The sequence below is a fragment of the Erithacus rubecula genome (assembly GCF_903797595.1).
Source record: "Erithacus rubecula genome assembly, chromosome: 15".
Taxonomy (NCBI): Eukaryota; Metazoa; Chordata; class Aves; order Passeriformes; family Muscicapidae; genus Erithacus; species Erithacus rubecula.
In genome coordinates this window covers 19,024,158-19,049,814 of record NC_136667.1, presented here as the reverse complement: position 1 = coordinate 19,049,814, position 25,657 = coordinate 19,024,158, and the positions used below count along the sequence as shown (strand labels likewise).

The 25,657-nt window shown below is 50.6% G+C and overlaps 2 protein-coding genes across 5 annotated transcripts; both read right to left on the bottom strand.

Moving 5' to 3' along the window:
- Nucleotides 1-1,576: 1,576 nt before the first annotated feature.
- Nucleotides 1,577-5,685, bottom strand: RPS4X (ribosomal protein S4 X-linked). Its single transcript, XM_079318659.1, has 7 exons — nucleotides 5,563-5,685; nucleotides 5,271-5,348; nucleotides 4,580-4,760; nucleotides 4,064-4,161; nucleotides 2,885-3,056; nucleotides 2,317-2,474; nucleotides 1,577-1,735 (listed from the first exon to the last, which is right to left on the bottom strand). Exons 1-7 carry the CDS (start codon nucleotides 5,563-5,565, stop codon nucleotides 1,634-1,636), a joined length of 792 nt encoding a protein of 263 aa, XP_079174785.1. The 5' UTR covers nucleotides 5,566-5,685; the 3' UTR covers nucleotides 1,577-1,633.
- Nucleotides 5,686-8,531: 2,846 nt separating this feature from the next.
- HDAC8 (histone deacetylase 8) lies at nucleotides 8,532-24,042 on the bottom strand. 4 transcript variants are annotated; one of them, XM_079318655.1, is made up of 11 exons: nucleotides 23,889-24,042; nucleotides 23,445-23,497; nucleotides 21,969-22,099; nucleotides 20,294-20,435; nucleotides 17,330-17,457; nucleotides 16,266-16,343; nucleotides 15,767-15,875; nucleotides 14,044-14,216; nucleotides 12,342-12,436; nucleotides 10,142-10,247; nucleotides 8,532-9,082 (listed from the first exon to the last, which is right to left on the bottom strand). In XM_079318655.1, the coding sequence occupies exons 1-11, from the start codon at nucleotides 23,970-23,972 to the stop codon at nucleotides 9,060-9,062; spliced, it is 1,122 nt and encodes a 373-aa protein (XP_079174781.1). In that variant the 5' UTR covers nucleotides 23,973-24,042; the 3' UTR covers nucleotides 8,532-9,059. The 4 variants fall into 4 exon arrangements, with proteins under 4 accessions (XP_079174781.1, XP_079174782.1, XP_079174783.1 ...); XM_079318656.1 differs by having other exon boundaries at nucleotides 17,330-17,442; XM_079318657.1 differs by having other exon boundaries at nucleotides 23,932-24,027.
- Nucleotides 24,043-25,657: the final 1,615 nt, after the last annotated feature.

The window sequence follows — 25,657 nt, the reverse complement described above, 5'->3', positions numbered from 1 at the left end:
CGGCTGGTGCCAGAGCCGGGGTTGGCTCCCGCCGCACACGCGGGGTCAGCCCTCACCCGCAGTTCGCATTCTGGCCAGCAGAGAGCATTCTGGCCCGTCTTCGGGCAAGCTGCACCCGCGGCTTTCTTGGCTGCAGGAGCAGCTCCTGACCGCACGGCAGCGCCGCCAGCTAGGAGGTCATGGCCGAGGAGTGGGGAAAGGACACGGACGGAGGCGGGAAACGCACGAGGAGCAGCAGGCGATGACACACACCAGATCCACCCGCGGTACTGCTCAGAAGACAATTCATTTGGGATAACCCACACAAAGCAGCTTAACCTGGTTGACCCTCACTGGATAATCTATTGCAAGACCACTCCCAAAGTGCAAACATTTCACCCCAAATTTTCTCAAGTGTTGGTTTCATTGGCATTTGGAAATTTTTTTGCTTGTATAAAAACTGAGTTTTACTTTCTCAAACATTCTATTTGGCAATTTTATGGAGCTTTTTCACAACATAAAAACTGTGGTGGTTTTTGCTTTTGGTCCTGTGCATGAAAATGTGGGAATTTTAACTTTCTGGCTGCTTATATCTCTGCATCACAGGACAGCCCAAGCACCAGTGCCCACTGCAAACACCATCAAAATCCCTGGAGATGCTGCTGCTCTGAGACTGCACAACACCATTGGAAGCAGCATAGTAACACTGGAGGGATAGGACCATGGGCAGTACCACAGTCATTCGGCTTTCCTGACAGCAGAATATAGCTGGCTGCAGACACTTATGAGGCTCAAATACATTTCACCATAGACACCTGATGAAGCCAATAGAAATACCAGTTTTCAAATCGTTCACTTCTGTGCCCCATCCATCTTGGAAGACAGGTGCTTCTAAGGCCAAACCAGGCGGGCAGAGTAGGAGAGCCTCCAGGGCTCCTCTTTCCCAGGCACAGCCTCCCCTTCCCTACAGTGCACCCTTGCTGGCACAGCTCAGTCATGTGGCTGCCCTTGCACACTGCCCACACCTGCCCACCTTGTCCTCCAGGGCCATTGCCAAAGCCACAGCTGACTCCCATCCTGGTTCCTGCAGGGCATCAGCTGACTGCCAGGCTGGTGCTCAGTGACCCCAGTAGCCCATTCCCTTCCTACTTAGTCCAGGCTGTCAGCATGATCACTTGCACCCTCCACCTCCACAGAAAAGACAGAGGAGCAACCTGAGGGATCTTCCCAGTGCATGGCCACCAGCCAGGCTTGGATACTGGGTGCCAACACCCTTGAAGCCAACATAGCTGGGGTTACCCCATAAGCTGACCTGGCATCACTGGATACAGAGAGCCCAGCTAGCTCTCTCCCCAAATCCCTGCTTCTCCTGCACATCTAGAAGTGTTTGTACTGACACCTTCCTAGGGACAGACAGAGCAGTCTGAAGGCTCTCCCACCCTTCTTCCTTGCCCTTCTGGAAAATGGCTGTGGTAGCTGCTCAGATTGATGAGAGTCTCCCCAGAGAAGCAGGACCTTCTGAAGAGCAGGGCCTGGCACATGTCATGCACTGCCAGCATGACTACCCTCCCCAAGACGCTCCCCAGCCAGTCAGAGCCATGTAGTAAACGGTTTAATGAACACTGACAGCACCACAGCCAGCCTGAGCTGGACTTTATCCGCTGCTCTGCTTGGCTGCCAGTCTCTTGTCTCTCTCTTCAGCAATGGTCAGGCGGATGCCCTTTCCACGGGGCAAGGAGATCCACGGCTTATTGCCCTGCAGTAAGGGAGAAGAAACCACATAAGGAAACCCAGAGAGCAGCACAGCTCTCGCTCTAAGGGGGAAAGCAGCAAAAGCCCACCCCTGCTCATGCTGAATCAGGTACACATGGTGGTAGCACTGACGCAGCAGAGGCCGCTAGGGAAGGTGCCATGGATGCACGGGTCTACAGCTGCCTGTCAGTCACATCCATGAAGAATGTGCTTCAGCCAAAACCAAAACACTGTGCTTCTGCAACCTGGACAAACAGCCTGTCAGGGATGGCAAAGCAGCAGAGCTTTGTAGGGGGCACTCTGAGTCACAGCAGCTGCCCAGATCACACCGAAGTCTGAGCACTGCTCAGTCCCTAGCTCTCAGGTTTCAGGGCTGCTTCTTGAAAACATCCTCATTTCTAGTTGCAAATGTTCTTCCCCTTTCCAGAGCAGGAAGAAATACAGAGAGCTAAGTAAGAATTGAGGCCAGCACTGAAGCTCCACTGTGTGGGAAGACAGCTGCCTAAGGAAACACCAAGGCTCTTTGCCTCAGCCAGCAGACCCTCACAAGAGAGAAGCCCCCACCTGGCGTCCCTACGGCCTTACTTTGCCAATAACGAAGATGTTGGAGAGCCTGGTGGCAAAGCTGTTGCCGTTGGCGTCCTTCACATGAACCACATCAAACGACCCGGGGTGCCTCTCCCGGTTGGTGATCACTCCAATACGGCCCAAGTTGGCACCGCCGGTCACCATGCACAGGTTACCTGAATAAGGGAATATAAGTGTAACAAGAGCTAGCACCAAGTGCTGTGAAGTCCTTCCACTTGGGCTCCCTGCCCATGCCAAACATTCCCATTCCACCAGTGCTAGCACGGCTTACAGCTGTGACTGAAACCACCTCTCACCACGAAGAGACAAGCTGAAGCACCTCCCCACCAGCCTGCTGCTTCTACCTGGTGCCTCAGAACTACCAAGTCCCTGCCAAATACTTCCCACTGACAGGACAGAGGAATAATCTCCTGCTCCAGGTGGACATGCTCCTGGGAAACAAACCCCTTCCAAAGGCTGACACCACTGCATCTCTATTTTCAGGCAAATATACCTGGCATTTAACTTCCACACTGCTCCCTACAGCAGAGAAGCATACAGTGCTTTAATGGGATGCAAGACCTACCTGTGTCAAACTTTATGAAGTCTGTGATCTTGCCTGTCTCCAGGTCAATCTGGACTGTATCATTCACCTTGATGAGGGGGTCTGGATAGCGGATAGTGCGGGCATCATGAGTGACCAAGTGAGGGATTCCTTTGGTGCCCACAAAGATCTTCCTCACCTTGCACAGCTTGTACTGCAAACAAAAGCCAACACCTCTCAGCTGAGGCAACGAGCAATGCCATGCTGTAAGGAACTCTTGTACTCCAAAGAGCCACCAGCCAGCAAGTGGACACTCGGGGCTCACAACACGAGCCCACAGAGTGACTTGTCCAGCTCCCTGCCGTTGTAACAACTTTTGAACAGTTGCCACATAGCTCTTCTACAGCCCCACCCAAAAACACCTTTGTTGTTGGGAGCAGCAGCCCACCTTGGGCTTCAGCCTCCCCACAAACACTGGCTACATTCTCACAAGGAAGTCTTCACCAGGGAAATTCCATTATTTTTCCTTGAAGCCCGTAAGCACGCAACAGAGACAAAAGCTGCCTTTCTCCAGGACCCAAGAGAGATCCTCCAAGGCACTGATTTCCCCCCTGCCTGTCACCTTAACTCTATCACAGCCTCTCTGGACTTCATATATCAACAAAGAGTAGCAGCCAGAGAAGCACATCACAAGGAGAACCACAGCACAGCTGGCTCCAGCACAGCCAGTTCTGCCATCCACATAGCCGCATGCCTGCACAGCCTGCCTTATGGAAGGAGAAGCAGAGCACAGCCTCACACCTCAGGCACACCATGCCGGGGTTAAGGAAAATGCATGAGAAGTTGCTCTCCAGCATCCAGGGTGAGTTGGCAGTTTTATTGTCCCGGGAAAAAGTTCAAGGCTTTTACACCACAGGCAGTTCCATGTTTCCGGTCACCGTTAGCTGGCAAAGCCAAGACTCTCCTCCACCCCAAAATTCTCTGATCCAGCCCACGCCAGCAACTTCATCTCCAACACCAGACAATGGACCTGCACCCATCCGTGAACTACTTTCATGTAACCAAGAGATCTCCCCTGACCCAGGCTTCACCACAACACCGAGCGCCCCAGTCTCAAGTGCAGCATGGCCTCAACCATCAGGGAAGAGAGACATCAGCTCTCATTCAGGAGATGGCAAACCCAGACTGGACCCACACTTACACCACATTGAAGCTCCTCACCTTGGCCTCCTCAGGTGTGATGCGGTGAACAGCAAACCGGCCCTTGGTATCATACACCAGGCGGAAATGCTCACCTGTCTTCTCAATGCTGATGACATCTGATTGCAGACAGGAAAATACAACAGCTGCTGTTACCAGCTCATTACCCAAGACCCTAACTTGGGATCAAGCTCATGAAACAGAGACTGCTGAATAATGAGGGTGTGATTGACGAGGTTGTAATCTACCCTTGATCACAGGCACACATCTTATCTGTGACAGACTGCAAATTACCAAAAACTGCTGAAGGATGGAATCTGAACAGCAACTTACCCAGATCAAGCAGGCTCTTAAAAGTTACAGGTATCTGACTATGGTATTCACTGCAGCACACAATTCCAAACTACATAACAACTGCTTATACATTTCCATTAAATCCAGCAGGGAAACCTTACCCCTCAAATAATGCTAGCCCCACAAAACACACCCTTGCCAGTGTAGGACAGCTGCCTATGGAATTGCCCCAACCGTACTCACCCATGAAGCCTGCAGGGTAGGTGATGTCAGTGCGGACTTTGCCATCTATTTTGATGAACCTCTGCATGCAGATCTTCTTGACCTCATCTCCTGTCAGAGCATACTTCAGCCGGTTGCGCAAGAAGATGATGAGGGGAAGGCACTCCCTCAGCTTGTGAGGGCCTGTTGACGGGCGGGGTGCCTGTGGACAGAAGCTTTCTGCTGGAGGCTCAAGCAGCATCAGCCACCCCAGAGAAAGAATCCGTGGTGCCAACAGCTCCCGCAAGAGCACAGAAGGGCAGCAGCACGAAGTGCAGCTGACGCGCAGGCAGGGACTGCCTGAAGCTCCCTGTTCTTACTATTCACAGCAGTTTCCCCCATGTCTTGCCAGCCTCACAAAACTGCCCTAAACAGAGCACGGCCATCCATCTCAACCCGGAGGTGGAAAAGCACAACAGGCACTTTAAAAGAGAACAGCCAACGACCCCATCATATCCTCTGCACACGGGGGGGAACACGAACGCTATTCACAAAGACCCTAACGTTAAACCAACACCTCCTGCCCTGTCCAACTGCCGCTGTTTACCGCCAGCCCCCGCGCAGCACCCCTGATGTAACTGCGCCTGTCACGACCAGCCCGGCCCCAGCCCCACCTCCGACCCCGGACCCAAGCCCGATCCGGGCTTCAACTCCAAACCAGGCCTGCACTCACAAAGACGCCCGTCAGCTTGTCCAGCATCCAATGCTTGGGTGCAGCCACGCGCTTCAGATGCTTCTTGGGGCCGCGGGCCTACAGGAAGAGACGCGTTAGAGTGTGTTACGGGCCGCGGCCAGGCCCGGCCCCCACCCAGCCATCCCTCCCCGGCCCCCTCGGACCCCCGCCCCTCGGACCCTAGCTCTGGGCTCCCTCCCGCGCTTATCGCCCCGGGGAGGGGCGGCCACAGCCCGCGGTAGCAGGGGATGGCAGCGGATGGCGGCGGAGAGCGGCGCCACCGCGCTCTCACCATGGCTGCGCTCTGCCGAGAAAGGACTGGTGCTTCCGGCGCGACGCGGAAGAACAAACCATGGTGGCAGCGACGTGCGTCGCCCCCTGGCGGCTCGGAGGTCCAGGCCGCTCGCGAGGCGGCGGGGAGTGCGGGAGGGTTTGTTCCTTCCTGGCAGCCCCGACGGGGACTCCGCGCTCGGGGACACCGCGCTCCGGGACTCCCTGCTCCTAGCCGGGCACCGTGTCCGTGTTTATCGCTGATGGCATGGGACAGCCCGCCACGTCCTAGCCCTGCGGTTTGGGAGAGCGTGTGAGTATCGGGAGCCAAACCAGGGGTAACACCTGTGCCGGGACCTCGTCTTGCCCACACCTGCCCTCCTACACCTGTGCCTTCCCCCTGCCACGGCCCCTCCCGGGGTAGAGCTGGGACTCCAGGCAGCCCCGCGAGTGCAGCAGCTCCCCACCTAAGCACGTCCCCACAGCAGCGCTCCCGAAGCAGGGTGTGGCTGGGACAGAGATCCTATTCCCCAGGGTAACACTGTCCCCGAAAACGTCGGGATAAATTAAACTCTATGTTTAGATTAGAGAGCAGCATTACTTTATTCACAGTGTTGGGTGAATAGGGGGAGCTCCACCTATGATACATGCACACTTTCAAAACTTTTCACTATTTATACAAATTTATACATATTTAGCAAAGAAATTAATGTTCATTGGCTATAAAATACATAGTTCTCTTCATTAAATAGTATTTTATCTTCTACTAGTTATACATTTTTTGCTTCTCATGCTAATTACTCTACATTTTCAGTCTTGTTATTATCTTGTTATCTTTTTTCCCAGGTAAGACAATTGATGAATTGTCTTTGTTCGTTTCTTTATCTCTGGGTTCTGCAAAATGTCCTTGTAGTCTATAAATTCTGTATTTCGTGCGTCCAGTTTCAGCAATATATCTCTCCCATGCTTAGTCAAATGAAGCATATCAAGGCTTGTTTAGCAAAACTTAAAAAAGATTTAGTAATTTTCCCGACCCGTGTTCCCACAAATAGCAGTTTATGACAAACCTTGCTAAGTGCTTGGCTGCGGTGGAAAATTGCACCGTTCGTGATTTATTGAAACAATTAATTCGAAATTTTAATCAGAAAAGTTGCTAAGAAAGCTGTATGATTTTCAACAACAGGATGAGAACATCATAAGCCGAGAAGACGCACTGGCGCTGCGGGGCGCCCACCCTCCTTCCACCAAGGGCTGCTTCACATAACGTTCTTCGCCGAAATGGACAAGAGCCACAGGCGACGGAACAACGATCCTTCCAGATGTTACTACACGGCAGCTGGAGATCCTTGCCTGCGCATTTTGGAACAGGCAGCGCGGCCCAAGCTCTTCGTCCCGCCCCTTCCCGCGCTCGGCCGGTTCCGAGCGCTGCCTGCGCCCGCAGCGCCCGTGCCTGGCGCAGCCGGGACCTTCTCACCGCGGGGCTGAGCTGCGAGCCCCCGCCCAGCCGCGCTCTAGCCTCAGCAGCGGGCCGGCAGGTCTGACGGGGAATCGAGCTCGTGGTGACCGAACCAGAGCTCCGGCAGCTCGTCTGTCCTGTTGAGGCCAAGCTCCACCACCAGCACCCCGAGCACCTTGTCCACCGGCTCCGAGTGCGTGAGGCCGGGGCCAGCGGCTCCCCAAGCCCCATGCGAGCGGCGAGCCGAGCTCCATGGGGCTCGGGGCTCTCCCTCCCCGTGCGCAGCTCTGGATGAGGACCTTCGGCAGGCACAAAATGGCCAGGAGGTGGGACCTGCCTGGGAGAGCCACAGAGGCGGGGAGCAGGCCCGCCGCCGGCGCAGCCTCAGCCCCAACGGGGCAGCACCGCAGGGTCGCCGCCACCGTGAGCTCCTTCGTGCCCCGGGGAGAGGAGTGTAAACAGCTCATCGGCGTCTAATAGGACACCGCCGCGCTCAGAGAGGCGCGGGCTGTCCCGGGCGGCTGGGGTCCAGCGACGTACCCAGACAGACAGGGAACTGCAGAGGCACCCCGGGTTACCCTGGCAAGGCGGGCATATCCCCCTGCGGATGGGGAATGTAGGGATTTCCACCCTAGAGGCACCTCACCTAAAGCCACAACACTTGATACTTGTGGGGTTTCCTATTGTTTATTTTTCCAACTGTGTTCCTGAAACAGCTCCCACAGCAGTCTGCCTGCTGTGGAGATAGAGCACACTGAAGTGGGTCAGAGGGAGCAGCTGGCCAGCTTCTCAACTCTCTCATTCCTCACCTTTTTGCCTGAATGGGCAAGCCTGACATCTCCCCTAGGCAATGGGACCCTTTGCTGGGGCAGTGCCAGCACCAGCCTCCTGCCAGCTGGTACTTCACAAGACTGGTCACATCCCACTAGGTGCCAGGGGTACATGGAAGGCAAGGGGTCAGGAGTCTTGGGAGCTACATCCTGCTCACCTATCTCCACACCAGATTTCCTGTTGTTTCAATCTGCAGTGAAAAACAACAGTGCAAAACACAGAGCCAAGGCCAGGCTGGGAGCCCCTTTGTCTTGTTGTTTCTTCCAGAATAATCTAATTAAGGCCACAGGAAATATGCTTTCCCACAGTGACTGGACATCTTAAAAAAACCCAGCACAATAAAAAGTCCATGGGCCAGGAGAATGAGGGGACAAGGGCAGCAGAGGCCAGGCTCCATGGCCCCTGGCACTGAGAGAGATCTGCCCCAGACACCTGTATACCTGTTCCCTTGTTGAGACATCTTGTAGCAGGTCTCATGGGGCACCAGAGCATCTGGAAGTTCATCCAAGATCTCTCAGGACAGGAGCTGCCACAATGCCCTACATCTCCCTCGACACTCTTGAAAGGCTCCCCAGGGTCTGGCCCCTCTGTGCAGAATTTCAGGAGCTCACAAATGGCTCTGTAGTGTGTGTGGGGGGGGCGTTGCTGTGGAAAATAGCGGTGGCAAGGCAGGGTGGGTTGAAGAAGAAAGGAAGGGGGTGGCAGAATATGTAAAGTATTTTATTTTTTAAAAATTCTCAGTTAAAAACACAATGGCTGTGGCCTTTTTGTGGGTAAGAGACACAACCTGTAGTGCCCCAGGGTAGTCCTCAGGCTGTACTTCACGAGTGGGCACTTCTGAGGCTGTGGCCCTGCCAGGCAGGTAACACAGCACTGGGCTCCAGCTGGGGAGGGCTCACTGCTCTGGGCAGCCCCTCTCTTAAAATACATTTAAAAACAGTTGTGAGAACAAACTGTGATGTTAAAAAAGAGAAAGGACCAGGGGAGGCTCTGCCAGCACTGGAAGGCTGTGGCTGGAGGGCCCACACTCCTGCCTGGGGAGAGCCATGGTGCTTGTAGCATGCAGCAGTTTTTCTTCTTTAAAGAGGAAAAAAACTTCGCCAACCAACAAACCAACCAACCAACCGTACTTTCTTTGAAAGTTTCCCTGCAGCAACAAATTTCACCAGTTTTTCACATAACTATACTGTCTTCCCCACAGGAAATGCTCTTGCCTGAGCCTTCCTTTTCTGCTAAACAACGTGCTTCAGATTTCCTGCAAATAAAAGGAAGAAAAGGGTTATTTCCACTCCATTGGTGGAATGACCTGGCAAGGGGGGCTACTCCCATGCCTAATGGGCTATGATATGGGAATTCCAGCCTCAGCACAGATCTCAGTTCCTGCTGACCTCTCACTCCCTTTGCTGAGGCTGCTGCCCTTGTTTGAGACAAGCTTTGAAAATTACCACAGGGGACCCTGCCTCTGCATTCACAATGCTGAATGCTGTTTCGGGATTTGTAGACATCCGAGCATCCGAGAGGCACATGCTCACTCTCTGCTGCCTTATCCTTCTTTCAGGCTGCACTCATACAAAGGAGTGCACAGCCCTCCTTTCCGGCTCTGGAGTGATGCTGTTCCTCCTTCCCTCTTGGACAGATCCCCAAGGAGAGGAAGTCCTCTCCCTAGGATCGGCTTGTTCTTGGGAATGGACACCCAGAGGCATCCATGGCCATTGCACTTCCTACCCTACTTCTAACATCAGTACACTGCAACACTGCTCTCTCTTCACAAGAAGCCACATGGAGAGGACAAGGGACAACAGGTGTGAGTTGCACCAGGAGAGGTTTCACCTTAAGCTTTTTTTTTTTTTTTTTTTTTTTTTTTTTACAGTGAGAACAATCAATCACTGGAGGAAACTCCCCAAGGATTTGGTAGAGGCCCCACTGTGAGAAGTTTTCAGGATGTGACTGGACAGGTTGCTAGATAATCTTGTCTTTGCTTCTTTTCCTATGAAAGTTTGGACCAGATGATATTTGAAGTCCCTTAGAACCTGAGCTGTTCTGTGATTCCAACAATGACAAGGCCCCATGCTCCCCTGCCCAGCCAGAGCAAAAGCAATGGCAACTTTTGCTACAGGGACCCATAACTCTGTTCCCATCAACCCTGAAAATCCCAAGGGATGTGGGAGGCAAATGACACTGTGCACTAATGAGCAGCCAAGTAAATGTGGTTCATCTTTCCAGTCACAGAGAAAGATTCCAATGAACTCTTCTGAAGCCCCCACTAAAAAAACCTGTGAGCCTGAAACAGAGTGTTGGTCTGGACAACACTCACCTTTGATAGAGTTCAGAATTTCTTGAATTCTCTGTGTCTCATTGCGGTCTGGTCTGCAGCTTGGTGTGATCTCCAGCACATAATCAGGACCATACTCTGTGAAGAACTGCAGGAAAGAGGAGAGGAAAGTCAGAAGAGAGGTCTCTGAAAGTTGACGCTAGAGGAAGGGCTCCCCATGGGTACCTGTTTGTAAAAAGGCAAAAAAACATTTCTCCACCTAAGGGCCACATATAGCTTCACTACATCAGGGTGGTACTTCAGCAGTGTGTCCACCTGGAGTTTTCAACTGCTTCCCAGTTCAAGGGATGGGAAGCAGAGCCGAGTGTGGCAGTCAAGAGGTCAAATGTCTATCCCAGTGCTTTATTTGGGAAAGCTGTTGGCACTCATTTTACACATAGTTACCTGCAAATGGGATTTTTTATTATTGAATTTCAAGTGCTGTGATCACATATCCTACTGTTCACCTCCCACCTTGCTGAACTGCACTGACATGTGAAACACCTGGGAAAGAAAAAGTCAGTGTGCTGCAAGGATACTGTATCTCTCCTGGCTAAGTGCTCAGATAGCGTGTGCAGGAATTGACCCGCTAACTCAGAATCACAGGTTACTGACAGCCATTGTGTCATGTTGTATCATGTGTCATGTTGTGTCATGATTATAGCCAAGCCAGCTCAGTTTTTGCAGTAGCTGGGAGGAGGCATGGCCAGGACACGGAGGTTATTCTACACCACCTCACGTCATTGGTGAGGGCAGGGGAAAGGGACTCTTCCAGACAGAAGGGATTTCTTCCAGCTGAAATAATGTGGCAGAGAGAGCTGTGTAATATTGTCCATTGTCAGGGGGGCAGGGGTGTTTCTGTGTGAACTGTTTATTTTCTTGTCATTAGTATTGTTGCTATTGCTGTTACTGTTCAGTACATTTTTCTTATTTCAACTGTGATCTTTACCCTTTGTGCCTCCAATTAGACGAGGCAGGGGGAACAGTGCATGCTTTTAGCAGAAGCACTAAATTGGAGAATACCCTTCCTAAGACAACCTTAACTGGTGCCCAGTGTGAGCGACAAAGGGTTGAGATAACAACAGATCTGCCCAGAGTGGGTTGGAAACAAATTTGATTCTAAGCATTTGTTCATATTAGGTACAGAGCCACTGGTCACAATGTTGTTTGGTCTGTTCACGTGGGTGTGGTACGTACGTGTGAGCATATATGTTCCTCGTGATGATATTTTTCAGAGCAGGGAGAGGGATTAGGATTGCTTTGTTGCTGTACTGTGTGATATTAGTTTAAGGGCAACAAAGGTCATTTGGGATGTGTATTCAGTGTTCCTCTCCTACCCTTACCTTGGGTGTTATCTTAGGTAATCCATTAATAATAGTACTCAGCCTGAAGGGGAAACTGGAGAGGATTTTTCCTCAACTTGTCACTCTCTCTTCCTCCTTCAGGCCTGTTACAACAGCTTTTGAGAATTCTGAATTCCCTTTGGATGTTACAGAAAGCATGTTCTTGTTGTTATGCCTCTTATGTGCATGTTCTCAATACAATTTATACCATGTTTAGAGTCAGTGGAGCCCACACCATACTTAGAGTCAGGACAGATCTGCCCCAAGAGTGGATAGTCATGAAGGCATAGAATGCGGGAGAAAAAGGGCCAATTTCTGGGGTAAATTCTCTGCTCCTTTGGTTTGGAAGTTCACCCCTGTACAACTACAGGAGACCCTGATAGAGAGACAGAGTATTTGCAAGGTGAGAGCTATGTCAGCTCCAGAGAGGAGCAACTTATTGGAGTGTGCTGGGCCCGAGCCACTCTTTATGGGACACAGCTGACAGAACCCTCAGGGGAAGGAGGAGAAAAGCAGAGCAACAGGAACTGTGGCCACTCAAACTGCAGCTGAAAAAAAAATTTAAGCCTTGAGAAAGGCAAAAGGCACATCCTAAAGAGCTCTTTGAGCAAACCAGGGAATCCTTCTGCTCATCCTCTCTGTAACTACCTGAAATTGGAGTTTATTGGCATGTGAGACCCCTCACAGAAAGCTGCAGACGGCCTCTGTTTCTGGGTACAAGCACCCATCATACTGCTAGGTCAGGGTAGTTTTGTTATGTATCTTCACAAAACAGGACTGAGTAGCAAGGATGTTGTGTGGATTAGGCAGAACAACTGGCTCTTCTGCAAGGAGAAGGGAGAGTTTTTTCAAAGTGTTACCTCATGATCAGGGATTTCAGAGGACAGTGTTCTCCCAAGGATGACTCCAGTCAAGTATGTCCAGCAGCGGGCTGTGTTGGCAAGGTTGTAACCTCCTGTTTCCAGCAAGAATTGGAATTTTGAGGAGGAAGAGTGTGGAAAGGGAAAAGAGAAAAACATTTTAGTGGAAGGAACAAACCATGAAGCCACTGTGTGCAGGTTACATGAATTCAGCTTACTTCATCCACTCAAGCCATGCCCAAAATCTGCCTTTTGCACCTGCTGGCTGTACAAGGCCAGGTCTGAATGACAGCATATGCAAGAGCCGACCACTCAAACTGAAGCCCAGTTACATTCAGTGTGGCAAAGGCTGGTCCTCCAGCCACCATCTCAGACCCAGGATGAGCTCCCAGCCCCATGCACTGGACTCTCTACTGGCAAAAAGGAGAGGCATTCACAAGGAGGAGGCTGCAGCAGAAATGGGGGCTGCCTGCTTTTTAATGCCAGCCTTTGACCTATAAAGCAAAATACACATGTCCAGCCATATGCTGGTGAGCTCTTCAGCACAGTCATGTTTGAGAGGACAAATGTGAAACTCATCACTACAACCTGCAACTGCTTTACATGAAAATGAGATTTCAGTGAGCAGGAAAGGTTACCTACATAGTGATGGAACATGAGTCCACAAGGAGAAACCTTAGCTGAAAGCAATCCTGCAAGAGACTCAGGTAACTTTTTCTTCCAGAAAAGATAACTACAATAGTAACGGGAGAAAAGTTCTTTGACAAGACAGAGAGACCATATCTTTCAATATTCCCTTCTGTTTGCATTGGTTGTTGTGGGGCTTTTTCCCTGCTTTGTTTTCCTTCTCCCTCAATTTCGACTTCAAATGCTTCCACATGCTGCAGTGGTGGGACAATCCTTTGGTATTTTCAAAAGTGACACATAGTTGATCCTCATTTTTTAAGAGGTTTTGGGTTTTGTCTGAAAGGTGACATCTCCAGCACACTCACAGACAAGCCACAGCAGGACTGAGAACCTTTCCAAAACAAAGGGCATTAGGCACATAAAATTTTAGCCTTAATATGCTGTACCCAATTTCCCCCATCTCAAAAAGGACAACACCTAGAGTTGATGCAGCTCCAATCATGGAGCTCAGGGGCTTTCCCTGGCACACAGTGGCTTCTGTTGTTCTGAAATGCTCTGTTAACATAAAGCCTGTCCTGTGCTCTCCCCACTGGACAAGCAGCTGGTTAGGCAGCACAGCAGAGATAAGTCCAGCTAAGCTTACACTAGGTAGAGCCCTGCTGTACCTTGCAGGCTGTCAGGCCTTGTTCCAAGCCCCTGCTTGAATCTTAATGAAGCCATTCATCACCAGGTGCCCAAGATAGGTTTGGGAACATGGCACTCACTTTCAAAGAGAAGCACCAGAGGGCTGATCAGCAGAGATGGGAATCAGAGCTGTCACTGAGAAGTCAGGGTCAGTTTGTTGGCCTCTCTCCAGAGGACCCATGCAGCTTTTAATTCAAGATCTGAGTCAGGACTGAGACTTGCACCAGTCAGTATCAAGGATTTCAGGTGTGAGAAAACAGTAGTGTACCACAGTGTGTGCTCCTGACACTGCCCAGCAGTCACCCTGCTAAACCCCTGCCAGTGCTGAGCCCTGGAGGCAGGGTCACAGGAAGACAAACATGTTTCTCCCAGAACAGCAGGATGCACTCACCTCCTCCCAGGACAAGAGTTGCCAGCTGCCACTGCAGGACATACTTGAGGCACTTGCCCACTCCCTCGGGTGTCATGTTGAAAGAGCACATGGGATCCCCAGCAATGGTGTCTGCCCCCAGCTGCAGAACAACTGCATCAGGGTTGAAGGCAGCATACACCTCCTTCAGCACTCTGGGGAGAGGAGGAGCACTCCAGTTAATGCCAGCACAGCTCAGAGGAATGCTGGTGGCATGGCCCTGTCTTTCAGATCCACCAATGCCTCAGGGTTTCTGCATTCTCTGCTTCCACCCAACTCATATCAGTTACACTACCTCTGTTCCTAGTTAGCCTTCCACCACTACCACCAGTTTAGCGCTCAGAGCACTTATCAAAAGTCTGACAAACACAAAACCACCACTGATAAGAGGGTAGAGGGGGATCTAGTCCTCACCAGTTTAGTGGTAGCATCAAACTCTGTATTTACACTGTCTGCCTTTCGGCTGCAGGACAATCCAGGGGTTTTTTTTTGCCCTGTGAAAGTCATTGTACAAATCCAGGTCTGGCAAAACAACAATCCTGAACTCTCAAACACCTCTCACCAGGACATGAGAGGACAGGAGAAAAAGAGGAAGGCTCTGGCTAGGATCTTACTCTCCTCTCTCGTATATGGCTCTTGAGGCCAAACTATGAGGAAAAGTTCTGTGTGGGGTGTAGTGAGCCTGCAAAAACCTGCATTGAACAGAGCTTCATGCTTCAAGCCCATTGTGGTTTTGGGAAGTACAGGTAGTCACCCTCAAACAGCTGGATGCAACATTCACAATCATGCCTGGGACTGCCTCTCAGCCTCAATAGAACTCAAAAGAGATCTCTAAGTCTCTTTGCAGAAGCTTTAGCTATACACAGCTTGAAAACTGTGGTATATTATGATGTCCTTCAGCCATGAATGCATGCAGCAGGCTCCTCCTGAGTGGGTTCCTGACCTGTCTCAGCCCCTAGAGCTGCCTTTCAGAAGCATGTTCTCCAGCACAAAGAAGCCTGGTCTGCCCCAGCAATGGCAAGCACTAATAAGGCAGCAGGAGGCATGGCCCCCACGTGACTGCTCTACTGGCCTACAAGTTTAGAGAGGTTTCAGTCCTCAAATGTTAAAGGTGGATGTGCTACCATGTCCTGCACTGAGACTTCTCTCCCCTGGAAAAGAACAAGCCCCGCAGTCCAGTTCTGACATGGACAACAGCTTGTAAGGTCCACCATCAGCTGATACAGAGGGGACTGCCAGGAGGCAGCTCTGTCACTGTCAGATATTTAGCCTTCAGACTTTCATGCGTCCAGCAGACAGAAGGTGCTAGGAAAATGCTTTTAGCTAAGCCCCAAGTATATGTCCCACAGTCAGAATTCAGAGCACTTACTTGAAGAAAAAACATCTAGCCCTAAGTCCACAGCTAAAAAATACCTGTCCCTTCTCAGTCTCTCCTCAGATAAACTGTGGAGTTGTATCTAAGGAGATAGGCTGACCTGTGGCAGAGACCCTTCCAGCCACCCACAACGTCTCTGTGTATTCAGTTTGCTTAAGGATTCAGAGAATACCTCTGAGAGCTTACAGTCCATGTTCATTGTAATCAAAGACTGCAATAGGGGAAGGAACAAGCCTAAAGAAATGAGTGTAATTTAAAATACTAAGCTGTGTAGTATCTTATTCTCAAAGATCCCATCCAAGTCAGCTGTATCGGAGCAAGAGGGCTTACGATTCACAGATCTGGTAATATTTCTCATCCCGAATGCCATCTTGAATGGGTACATTCACACTGTAATAGCGACCTTTTCCCAGGCCAACATCTGTCACATCACCAGTGCCTGCACAAGAGAAACATCCCAATTAGGAGGGAAAGCAGAGCAGCAGCAAGAGACGTGTGGGGTGTCTCAAAGGCAAGCTGAGAGCCAGGACATTTGGCATGCTTATGGAGAAGCCCACTTGCCACCACCAGGAAAGGTGGAGTGGAGGGACCCAGTTCTCTCCTTCACCCAATTCTGCCAAGCAGCATCAAAGGCACTCTGCCTAGAGCTCAGCTAAACCAGAAAGGGGGAAATGCTAAACATGTAGCTCCCCTTCTTTTCCATCTCTCAGGTCAAGAGAAGAGGCAGCAAAACATATCGGCTGGACAGCAGAGACAGAACTTGCCTTTACGGAGGCCTCACCAGTGACATGTGAATCAAATAAGCACAAACCTCACAAGTTCAACTTGCCTGGGAAAAATCCTGGTGAAAATTTGTGCAGAGAAACAGTCATGACTTTCGAAGTGAAACTAAAGGCATCCTCAACTCCTATTAGGAAAGGGAAAAAAAACTTTCATGCATCATTTATATAAAAGACAGAGTCTGAACACACAGAGTTGCTTGATACACACAGGGCAGCAAGCAGAGAAGGAGCAGCATGAGCAAAGCAGAAATGCAGATGTGGCTCAATAAATACATCATCCATCCACAGAGACTGGAGTTAACTGCAGCAAAGGTCACAACTGCTATGAATCTGGCAGGTCTCATGCTAACCAGTACTGAAAGGATCTCAATATCTCATGGCACTACCCATGGTAGCAGCACTTGCCTGTGCTGCTAGGCCTGTGAAGCTGAGAGAGGGATCCGAGCAGGGCTGCCTTGGCCAGAGCTTGGCTCTGATTAGAATCAGTGCTACTGGGCTCTCTTGCTTTTTCTCAGTGCTGCTGTGGTTCAACATGCTTTTTCCTTAAAGACACATTAAAATAGTGGGTGTGGAGAAGGAAAAAAGAAGAAATAGGAAACTTAACAGAAACCAAATGCAGAGAGAAAATGGAACAAAATGAAACACATCATTAAATTTAGAAGAGCAGGAAATATTAAATGGTGTAGAAAAAATGTCCCCGAAAGATGGAGCAGTTTTGGTAAGGCCAGCTCTGGCTTTAGATTTATAGCATCAAACCTTCTTTTAAAAGCACGGTTTGCTACTAACTGCTTCTCTCTTGCAAATGGACCCTTAAACAATTAAACCCTGTCAGCAACTGCTCTGCCAGGATGGGAGACTGGGACATATTATCTATTGCTTTAGGTGTAAGATTTCTGCCTAGACCCTCAAGAGAGGCCTGAAGAGTAGCATAGGGCAAGTCTGTAAAGTAGGACAAGGCAGAAATGGAATGAGGGAACTCAACTGAATCAAAAGGAACCAGACCACAGCTGTTGCAGCAAGTAAAGCCCTGCTGTGCAGACAGGCCTTGATTTCTCCCATCCCTCCCTGAGTATGTGCAGCTATGCTGTTTGCAGCCTCTGCTGGGTCTTACCATCTCCATGATGCAAATCCAAATCAATATAAAGGACACGGTCAAATTTCTGGCGCAGCCGCAGGATCCCCAAGACAGCGTCATTCAGGTAACAGAAGCCAGAAGCTTCATCCCTGTGAAAACAATGTCTCTGACACTGAATATTGCCAATGCATCACCACTGATCCCAGCATTCTCACTTTGACTTTGCAAGTGTCCACCTCAGAGGGGCATAGAGGAGTACAAAAATTCAGCCAAGGCCCAGCAGTGACCAAGAGATGGGTCAGGAGCAACTCAAAGCAGGACTGGGAAGCGCAGAGAACAGGACTGCTTGTGCCAACTGCTTCTCAGCTCTGGGCTCTGGTGCAGAGAGATCCTGGCCTGTAGAGGGTACTTCTGACCACTGCACTGTTGAACAAATAAAATGCTAGCTTTCTGCACCTGAGACATTTTTAAAAATAAGTTCAGAGCCACTCAACTGAAACCCATTCTCTCTCTGAGGCAAGAGGACAGTCCTCTTGGCCATTTTCCTGTGAGACTGGACAGGCATAGACAGGCAGCCACTTCAACCCTGCTGTCTGGGTCATAGCTCCTGGGAAGGTCCTGACAGTGAAAGGCAGATCCAAGGCAGTCACAGGATTCTCCTACTGTTCTAAAGTCTCAGGCTATGAAGGTTAAACCTCTTCCCAAAGTAACTCTCTCCTTTCTATTCCCAGGAAAATGCAAATGGGATGTCCCATATGCAGTCCCTCACAATACAGCTCCTGGGCTCAGCCAGGAGAGAGTCCAAGCAGCAAAACAAAGGACAGGTATATGATGGAAAGATTTATCACTGACATTCATCAGGAACAGCTTACTTACTGGCATCAAAGGAACAAGAAAGCTTCCTGACCCCTACTCCAGCCTCATTCCAAAGTCAAGTCCCCATCACCACTTAGCACCAGTCCACGTGCATTCTTAAATCTGGACAGCTAAATCTAGATAGCCCTGGATAGCGATTTTAAAGCAAAGCTTTATACTTTGCAACAGGAGTACCCAAATCCCTTTTCCACAAATTATATCAGGATACAAGATGTGCCTCTGGCAAATTCTTCTTGATTTCCAGTTACAGCACTCAGCTCATTTTCCTAGACATTTCTGCTCACCAGCAGCTGGGAACAGTGAAGAGCAAGCCAGGGCTGGCAGAACCGCACTTGCTTTCACTGTCTGCAGTCTGGAGCACAGGTGTTTCCCAGTGACTGTTCATTTACAGTAGTGCTGAAAACAGAGGTGTTAACATGTATCCTGAATATCCAACTCAACTATGATTATGTACTTGTCCCCTCCCTCACAGCCCACAAGGTAACAAAGTGAATTATTCCATGTCTTGGGGCACTCTCTCCATGCTGTAATACACACCTCCGAAATTCAAGGCCAACCAGAGCAGAACAACAGTTCAGTCAAAAGCAGAGCAGTGTCCGAGCTGCAGCTCAGCACTTGGGATCTCCTGTGCTACCCTAAACCCACACAGCAAAGCTCTGAGTGTCACTGCCAGAAGGGAGGGTAAGGCTGGCTTGAGAAAAGGCACTTACTCAGCATCTTACCCTCAACCCCAAAAGCATCCTCTGAACCAAGAGCTTCCAAAGCCCTAAGTCACTCCTACCTTTAAGACCCTGGAAAGCAACTAAAACACCAGACAGAAGGTGTTTTTTAATAAAAATAATGTATTTTGCTAGGACACAGGTCCTAGAACCAAGCACCAGTCTGGCTGGACCTTCACACTGGGCTGGCATCCACCCTGAAGCATCACACACCAACTTACTGGGGAGACTGGGAAGACTCCTTTGGGATCAGTGAGTATTAAACACCTTTTTTTTAAACAGACTCTTTGGTTCCCAGAACAGTGCTAATAGCTCAGCAGCAGCAACACTGCTAAGACTTTTTTCATTAAAGGCATTTTTTAAGCCATGCAATCCAGACAGAAGAGGAGATTTCCCAAAAGCCATCAGTTCTGCAAAGAGCGAGAGCTCAGCTCTGCCAAGTGCAAGTCTCCTTTCACAGCAAGCTGCAGCCGAAGCCATTTTCAGCCAAGCACCCACCAGAAAACAGGCTGAGATGGTGGTATGGCTGGCACTTGCACACCATTGTTAGACCTCCAGAGTTCCTTTGCCAGGTCAGAAAAGTCACCAGAGCAAGACATCTGCACATGCATGTACAAGCTGCCAGGGTTAATCACAGGGCCCATGAGAACTCCTGAGGCTCCCCAGGGACACAGAACAGCACTGCAAATACCAGCTGGCTGTGAACAAGGAAGGGTGGTGTCTTGTCAACATTGCAAAGAGGCCTCATGTTTTGACAGATGGGGAGGATAAGTTAAATAAAACATACTTCCATGGAAAATGGGACAGAAACAAATTATTTTGCCACTACAGAAGCACAGGATTCGGGGCTAGAATTTTTGCTTCTGCTCCTGTTGTGTTGGAAGATTGTTACTGATGTTAGAGCTCAGAAGAAACAGCCCCCCATGCAGCAGGGGAATCCCAAGGTCAGTCCTGAGCTGTTTCAAACCTCTTATTAAGAAACCCAAAAGGCATTCAAAACAATTTTGACATATCACCATATTTCCAACGTGTTCCAAACTGGCAGTGACATTAACTGTTTGTCTCTTCACTCTGCTTCTCCATGGACCTCACAAAATGAGTTCTCACTTGAGCTTCCTGACATAATGATGTATTGAGGAATCCCAGGATACCTGTGAGTACACCTGCCCCAGACCTGGTCTGCAGCACATGATAGTGACAGTACCAGCACTGGGCAGTGACCTGCCTCCTCTCAGGCCTCTGCCCTACCCTCTGTTTCTTTCCTCTCTATCTCCTGCCTTCCCTCACACCTCGCTTTCTCTTCCAACTGGATCATTGCACCCTGAGGGTTCGCAGGGAAGCTGGGAGCTAGGAAGCAGGGTTCAGACATCAGATGAGAAAACAAGGGAAGAGATTGTTTTCTTACTTCTTTGCATGATGCCACCCTCCAGGCCAGTTAATTGCTACCTTGCACTTGCCGTCCAGCAGGCACTGGGCTGCAGTGATGGTGGCTCCTCCCACAGCTGCTGCATACTCAAAGATCCCTTCAGTGGCTGGACAGTCGTAACCTGCAGGTAGGAGTCCAGGTAAGAGTCTGCCTGTCAGACACAACAGGCCTTTTCCTCCTTTTGTTTGAGGCTTCAAGACTGACCCAGTCTGGAGCAGCCTGTTCCTGAAGAACTGATCCCACAGAGGATCCATACTGGAGAAGTTCTTGAAAAACAGCTACTCATAGGAAACACCCACACTGGAAAAGTTCATGGAAGACAGTGTCCTGTGGGAGGGATCCCACACACACAGGGCAAAAGTGAGGAGGAAGGAGGAGCAGAGACATGTGAACTGATCACAGCCCCCATTTGCTCTCCCCTTACACTGCTTGAGAGAAAAGTAGAAGAACTGAGAGTGAAGCTGAGTCTGGGAAGAAAGGTGAATGAGGGAGATGGTGATTTCAGTTTAGTTTTGAATTCTCACTATCCTACTCCATTATTAATTGGAATAAAATGAATTAATTTCCCAATGTAGAGTCTCTTTAACATCTCAACATGATCTTTTCCACTGTATTTTCTCCCCACTGTTGAGGGGGAAGAGAGAATGCTTCTTGGTGGACACCTGGCAAAAAAAAACCCACCCACACCACAAAAATCAACCCGCCACAAAAAGTGACAATCCAAATGTTTTTTTGCACTCAGTTCACTAAAAAATGTGTCCTGAACCAACTTCTGAGTTGTGTGCCTGGCTTGCTGAACCTACTGGTCCCTCATATCAATCTCACAAAAATCTACTTTCAGGTCTCTTGCTACTTGACCAGAAAAGCCCTGACACAGTCATTGACACACCTCTTCCCTAAAAGCGGACATCCACAAACAATCGAGCCTAGGTAAGCTGTAGGTCTATATCTATAATATGATCTTCACTTAGTCCTACAGCAGCCTCCCTGCAGCTGTTACCCACAAAGCATGATACCAGGGCTGCTTGTCTTCCTGTAGACAGAGCAGCTTCAGGAATGTAAAGTCTAAGAAACACTCATCAGCGCAGAATCTGAACCTCTGCCTCAGTTCTGGGTCACTCCTCCCATTCCTGAGACCAAGACAGAGCCCATAGCCATCTCACCTGCTTTACCTGCTGCATTGTTCAAGCTGTCTCAGGTCCAGGAGGGCAAGAGCTCTCTGCTCCAGATGTAAGTCATCAGACAGACAGCAGCTGCTCTGGTCACCACAGCTCCAAGCCACTGTTCACACATGCCCTCCCCACAGCAGGCTTGCAGCACCCAGTCACAGCTCCAGCCTGAAGGCAGTGTCCGGGTCTTTTATTCTGTTCCAGAGCCTCAGAGCAACAGCAGAGGGCACCAGCCCCACTTAGCAAGAGAAAGGCTAAGCTGCACAGAGCAGCAAAGTGAGGCTAGCTGTACCCTCTGCTGGCACAAGGGAAAGTGCCAGCCTGTCAGATGACTGGTGAGGTTCAGGAACACACTGTCAAAGACTGTTTCCTTCCAAAACCAAACCCAGCATCCCCCTGAGCTCACCCCTCTAACTGCAGCTCCAGCAAAAAGCATCCTGGCTCTGACACTCAACTAGTCTCTTGCTGAAGATGTGTATCCTTACCCAGTCCATACTCCACAGACTCCGGGTGGTCATCATCCCCCTCCTCACTGACCTTCTGCAGGTGCTGCAGGTAAGCATCTGTGTGGAAACTTGCCATTTCTTCCATGGAGGCCATTTTTGGCTTGACTATCCTAGGCAGAGAGTAAGAACGGAGCATATCAGGGCAAGAGGCTTCAGGGTTCAGCTAGAATGTCCAGCTTTATCCTTTACCCTAGAAGCCTTATTTTGGCTGTTACTGCTGCAAAAGCAAATGAAACTCCCTCTTCCTCTTGCACTGGACTGTCACTCCAGTGAGAAAGCCACCCAGCTGAGCTGGAGCAGGCCTTGCCCCTGGCTTGGCACTGCCTGCGGCTGCCACCACAGTAAATAACACCTGGAGGTGCTGCCTGCATTAACCTCCTACCTTCGCTTCAAGTTTTTTTTCCCTTTTCTGCATGTTCTCTCAGTTTGTGCAATCCCCAGCATATCCAACATTCAGGTTACACACAGAAGAACTAATGGAGGGAAATGCCCAGGCCCAGCACAGCGCTGAGGCAGGACCTCAGCCTGGATCAGGAGCTGTGTAATGCCTCTAGCATGCTGTGACCTACACCAAAGCAGAGACTGACACTGTTCCCAGCAACTTGCAAAGCACCTTCCTGGGTCTGGGTGCTTTGCAGTGTGCCTAAACAAATCCTGCAACACACTGAACCCGCCCCAAAACTGGAGAGCACACAGGCAGTGCAGCACAACTCCATTGCTACAGGAAGAACACAGAAAGCTCCCAGCTCCAGGCTGGCCCCGATACTTCCCACCCCATGCAATGGCAAACAGTCCTTCAGGTCTGATCCGTAAGAATACCTGCAGCTATTTCCCAAACACAGTCTGCCAGAAAAAAGAAATGTTTAAAAAAGAAGTCTCAAAAGAACCTTCTGGCTGTGCTGAAGCACATTTTTTAAAAGATTTTATGAGATGCTTCACAAGAGGGGCGGAGCTATGCCTTTTTTTTTTCCCTTCATATGCCCCAGCATCAAGAACCGAACAAGGCAAGAGGTCTCTCACTTTTCTGCCCTAGATCTCATCTGGTCTTCTCTCTTGAACAGCATGCAGACCTCACAAAAAGTCTCCCAGTCAATGACAACACAGCGAAACAACATGGTCCCTCTGTGCATCAGCACTGACTGATGAGTGGATCTGGAGCAGCACCAAGGCTGCTCAGAGCCCCAAGCATGGGGGTGACACACACTCTACTGTAGAGAGGGCACAAGGCTATAAGTGCTCCACCAGACTAGGAGGGTAACAATGAATTACACCTGCCACAATCATCATAATCGAGTCCATGTAGCAAAACATTTTCTTTTAATCGTGGAAATACACGTTATGGGGCTCCTATAATCATACTGCCAGCAGGGACAGTTTGAAACCTGAAGTTACTCAGCACCTTCCAAATCTTAGTGGAGAATAAAACATCCCTTCACAGAAAACGGGAGCACTTACTTCATCTGGTCAAGCAAGCAATACGCTTCAATCAGTGAATGCACCATGCTGGCCTAAAGAGAAGAATAAGACTGTGAGAGTAGCAGACAGCCAGCAAGCGAGGGCCCAAGGACTCGCGGACGAGGCGTGGCTCAGACTCCTCCCAGCAGCGACTGTCCCTGCCCGGGTCCCATCTCCGGCTCTCCGGCCCGTGCCCATGCCGTGTCAAAGGGCTTTCTTTCCGTTGTCCCGGGCGGAGGCGCGCGGCTTCCCCGGGACGGAAGCGTCGCTTCAGTGTCCAAGCCCGCGCCGCCGGGGGCGATGCACAGACGGGCCCTCCCCGCTCTAACCCCACGCTCCTCCCGCTGGGTCCGCTCGTTTGCCCCGCTTCCTCCTTTCCTACCGCCGAGCCCGGGCCTCACCGCTGTGCTCCCCGCGCCCCCTCGCCCCCACCGCGGCGCTGACCCGCTTGGGCACTTTGCAGAGGGAGTCGCAGAGGGCCACGTACTCCGGGCTGTATACGTAGACCGGCGGCGGCACGGCCGCCATCGGGGCCGGCTCAGGCGGGAGCAGCAGCCGAGCGCCGCCGGCCGGGCGCGCCAGGCCCGAGAGTTTCGGCAGTTCCGGCCGCGCGGCGTGCCGGGAGCTGTAGGCCCGCCCTGCCGCTATCCTTCCCCAGTCCGGCAGCGTAACGACAGGCACCCTGCTAGTGTTAAGACATTTTTATTGGGGCCCCCACGCAGCTCGGGGTGGTGTTTATTCTCTAAGAATGCAATTTTAAAAGGCCCGTGGCCTGCCCGCAGCCCCCCAGGCGGCGGCCGCCCTGCTTGAGGAGCTGGAGCTCAGGAAGTGCCCGGGCTGCCCCGAACCCCCGCAGCCCGCACCGGGTCCCTCGAGTCAGAGATCCGGCCTTTCAAGGCTCCCCTGACGGGAGCAGGGGTCACTAGGGAGGGATGAGCCATTATAGGAAAGATGTGCGCTAATGTCTTTACAAACAATTCCATGGGTGAGAATATGCGTGTTAGAAATGAATATGAAATATGCGTCTTAGAAATGAATCTTAATGTTTCTACCCACTTCAAGCCACAGGCTTGTCAACCCAGACAGTCTGATTCCTGAAACAGACAAATGAGTCCACACAAGCCTGAGTTTCTGAACTTCGGGAGGAAATGACAGGCTCAAGGGGAGAATATGTGGTAGGCGGTTCAGGAAGGCCATACCTTCCTAGTATCTCAGGCAATGGATTAAGGATGAGGGCAACATGTGGCCAGGAGTTTAGGATAAAAGGAGGCTGGGCTCTCTGAAACCTCGAGAGAGAATATCTCCCGGGATGATGTGCCAGTGGACTCTCTCCCTTTATTTTAATAAAGCTGCAGGACTCCTCTGTCTCCTTTATGGACACTGGCTTTTCATAGCATGATCTTCCATACAGCCACATGTACAGAAGAGCTGCTGCCCCAAGAGACCACTTGGCTTTGAGGCCAAACTAACCTGGACATCAGAAAATACAGGCACACACAGAGGAGAACATCTGGCTCTGGAGCCAGCCCTGTCCACAGTGCAGCAGCTGATTTTTTGCCTGGTGACCACCCCTGCACTCACACACACCAGCTCCACAGGCTGCATGGGGAGAGGGCAGTGTTGGCACACGGCACGGGCACTGTCAACCTGCCAGCGCAGGAGACAAGTAACACCAAGTAACCACCTCAGAGCTGCTTCACAGGGCACAAGAACTCAGGAACCTGTGACTTAGCCACTAGCACCACTGCCAGGGATAGAGTAGATGGCAGAGGGGGGCTGTCACTGGCGTGTCCCAGCTAGCCAGAAGCCCTGTACTAGCAGCTTGGAGGTAAAAGGGATCTTGGCTACCAGAGCCTCCCCAGCTCTGCACACAGGACACCTGGCGGGGGATGATGGGCTGCCTGCTTCCAAGCAGCACAGCTGTGGCTGCACTGGAGCATATTGATTTTGGATGTGCTGGGAGAAAGGCTCAGGCACCTTCCCCTATTTTTCTCTCAAAACTTTTCCATCAGCAGTAGGAAGAGCAAGAACCCCAGGCTACACTAGCATAAATCATGCCGGATTTAGAATAAAAAGCAGCACAGAAGACGTTAAAAACTGCAAACCTGCTGGAGGCAGGGAGAGTGTGAGCTGGTCAGAGAGCATTGTAATGCTGAGCACACAGGTCTGGTCAGGGGACTCTTTCCAACGGTAATGGTTCAGGAAGAGTCATG

What these genes read in the sequence shown, in the direction of transcription:
- RPS4X (XM_079318659.1), bottom strand. An exon ending in TCACACCTGAGGAGGCCAAG is followed by an intron (nt 3,057 to 4,063) that starts GTGAGGAGCTTC and finishes TTTTGTTTGCAG; the next exon opens with TACAAGCTGTGCAAGGTGAG. An exon ending in ACATCTTCGTTATTGGCAAA is followed by an intron (nt 1,736 to 2,316) that starts GTAAGGCCGTAG and finishes CCCTTACTGCAG; the next exon opens with GGCAATAAGCCGTGGATCTC.
- HDAC8 (XM_079318655.1), bottom strand. Translation starts at nt 23,972, where the DNA reads ATGGCGGCCGTGCCGCCGCCGGTCTACGTATACAGCCCGGAGTACGTG. An exon ending in AACTCTTGTCCTGGGAGGAG is followed by an intron (nt 12,437 to 14,043) that starts GTGAGTGCATCC and finishes TGCTGGAAACAG; the next exon opens with GAGGTTACAACCTTGCCAAC. An exon ending in CTGAAATCCCTGATCATGAG is followed by an intron (nt 10,248 to 12,341) that starts GTAACACTTTGA and finishes TCTTTCCTGCAG; the next exon opens with TTCTTCACAGAGTATGGTCC.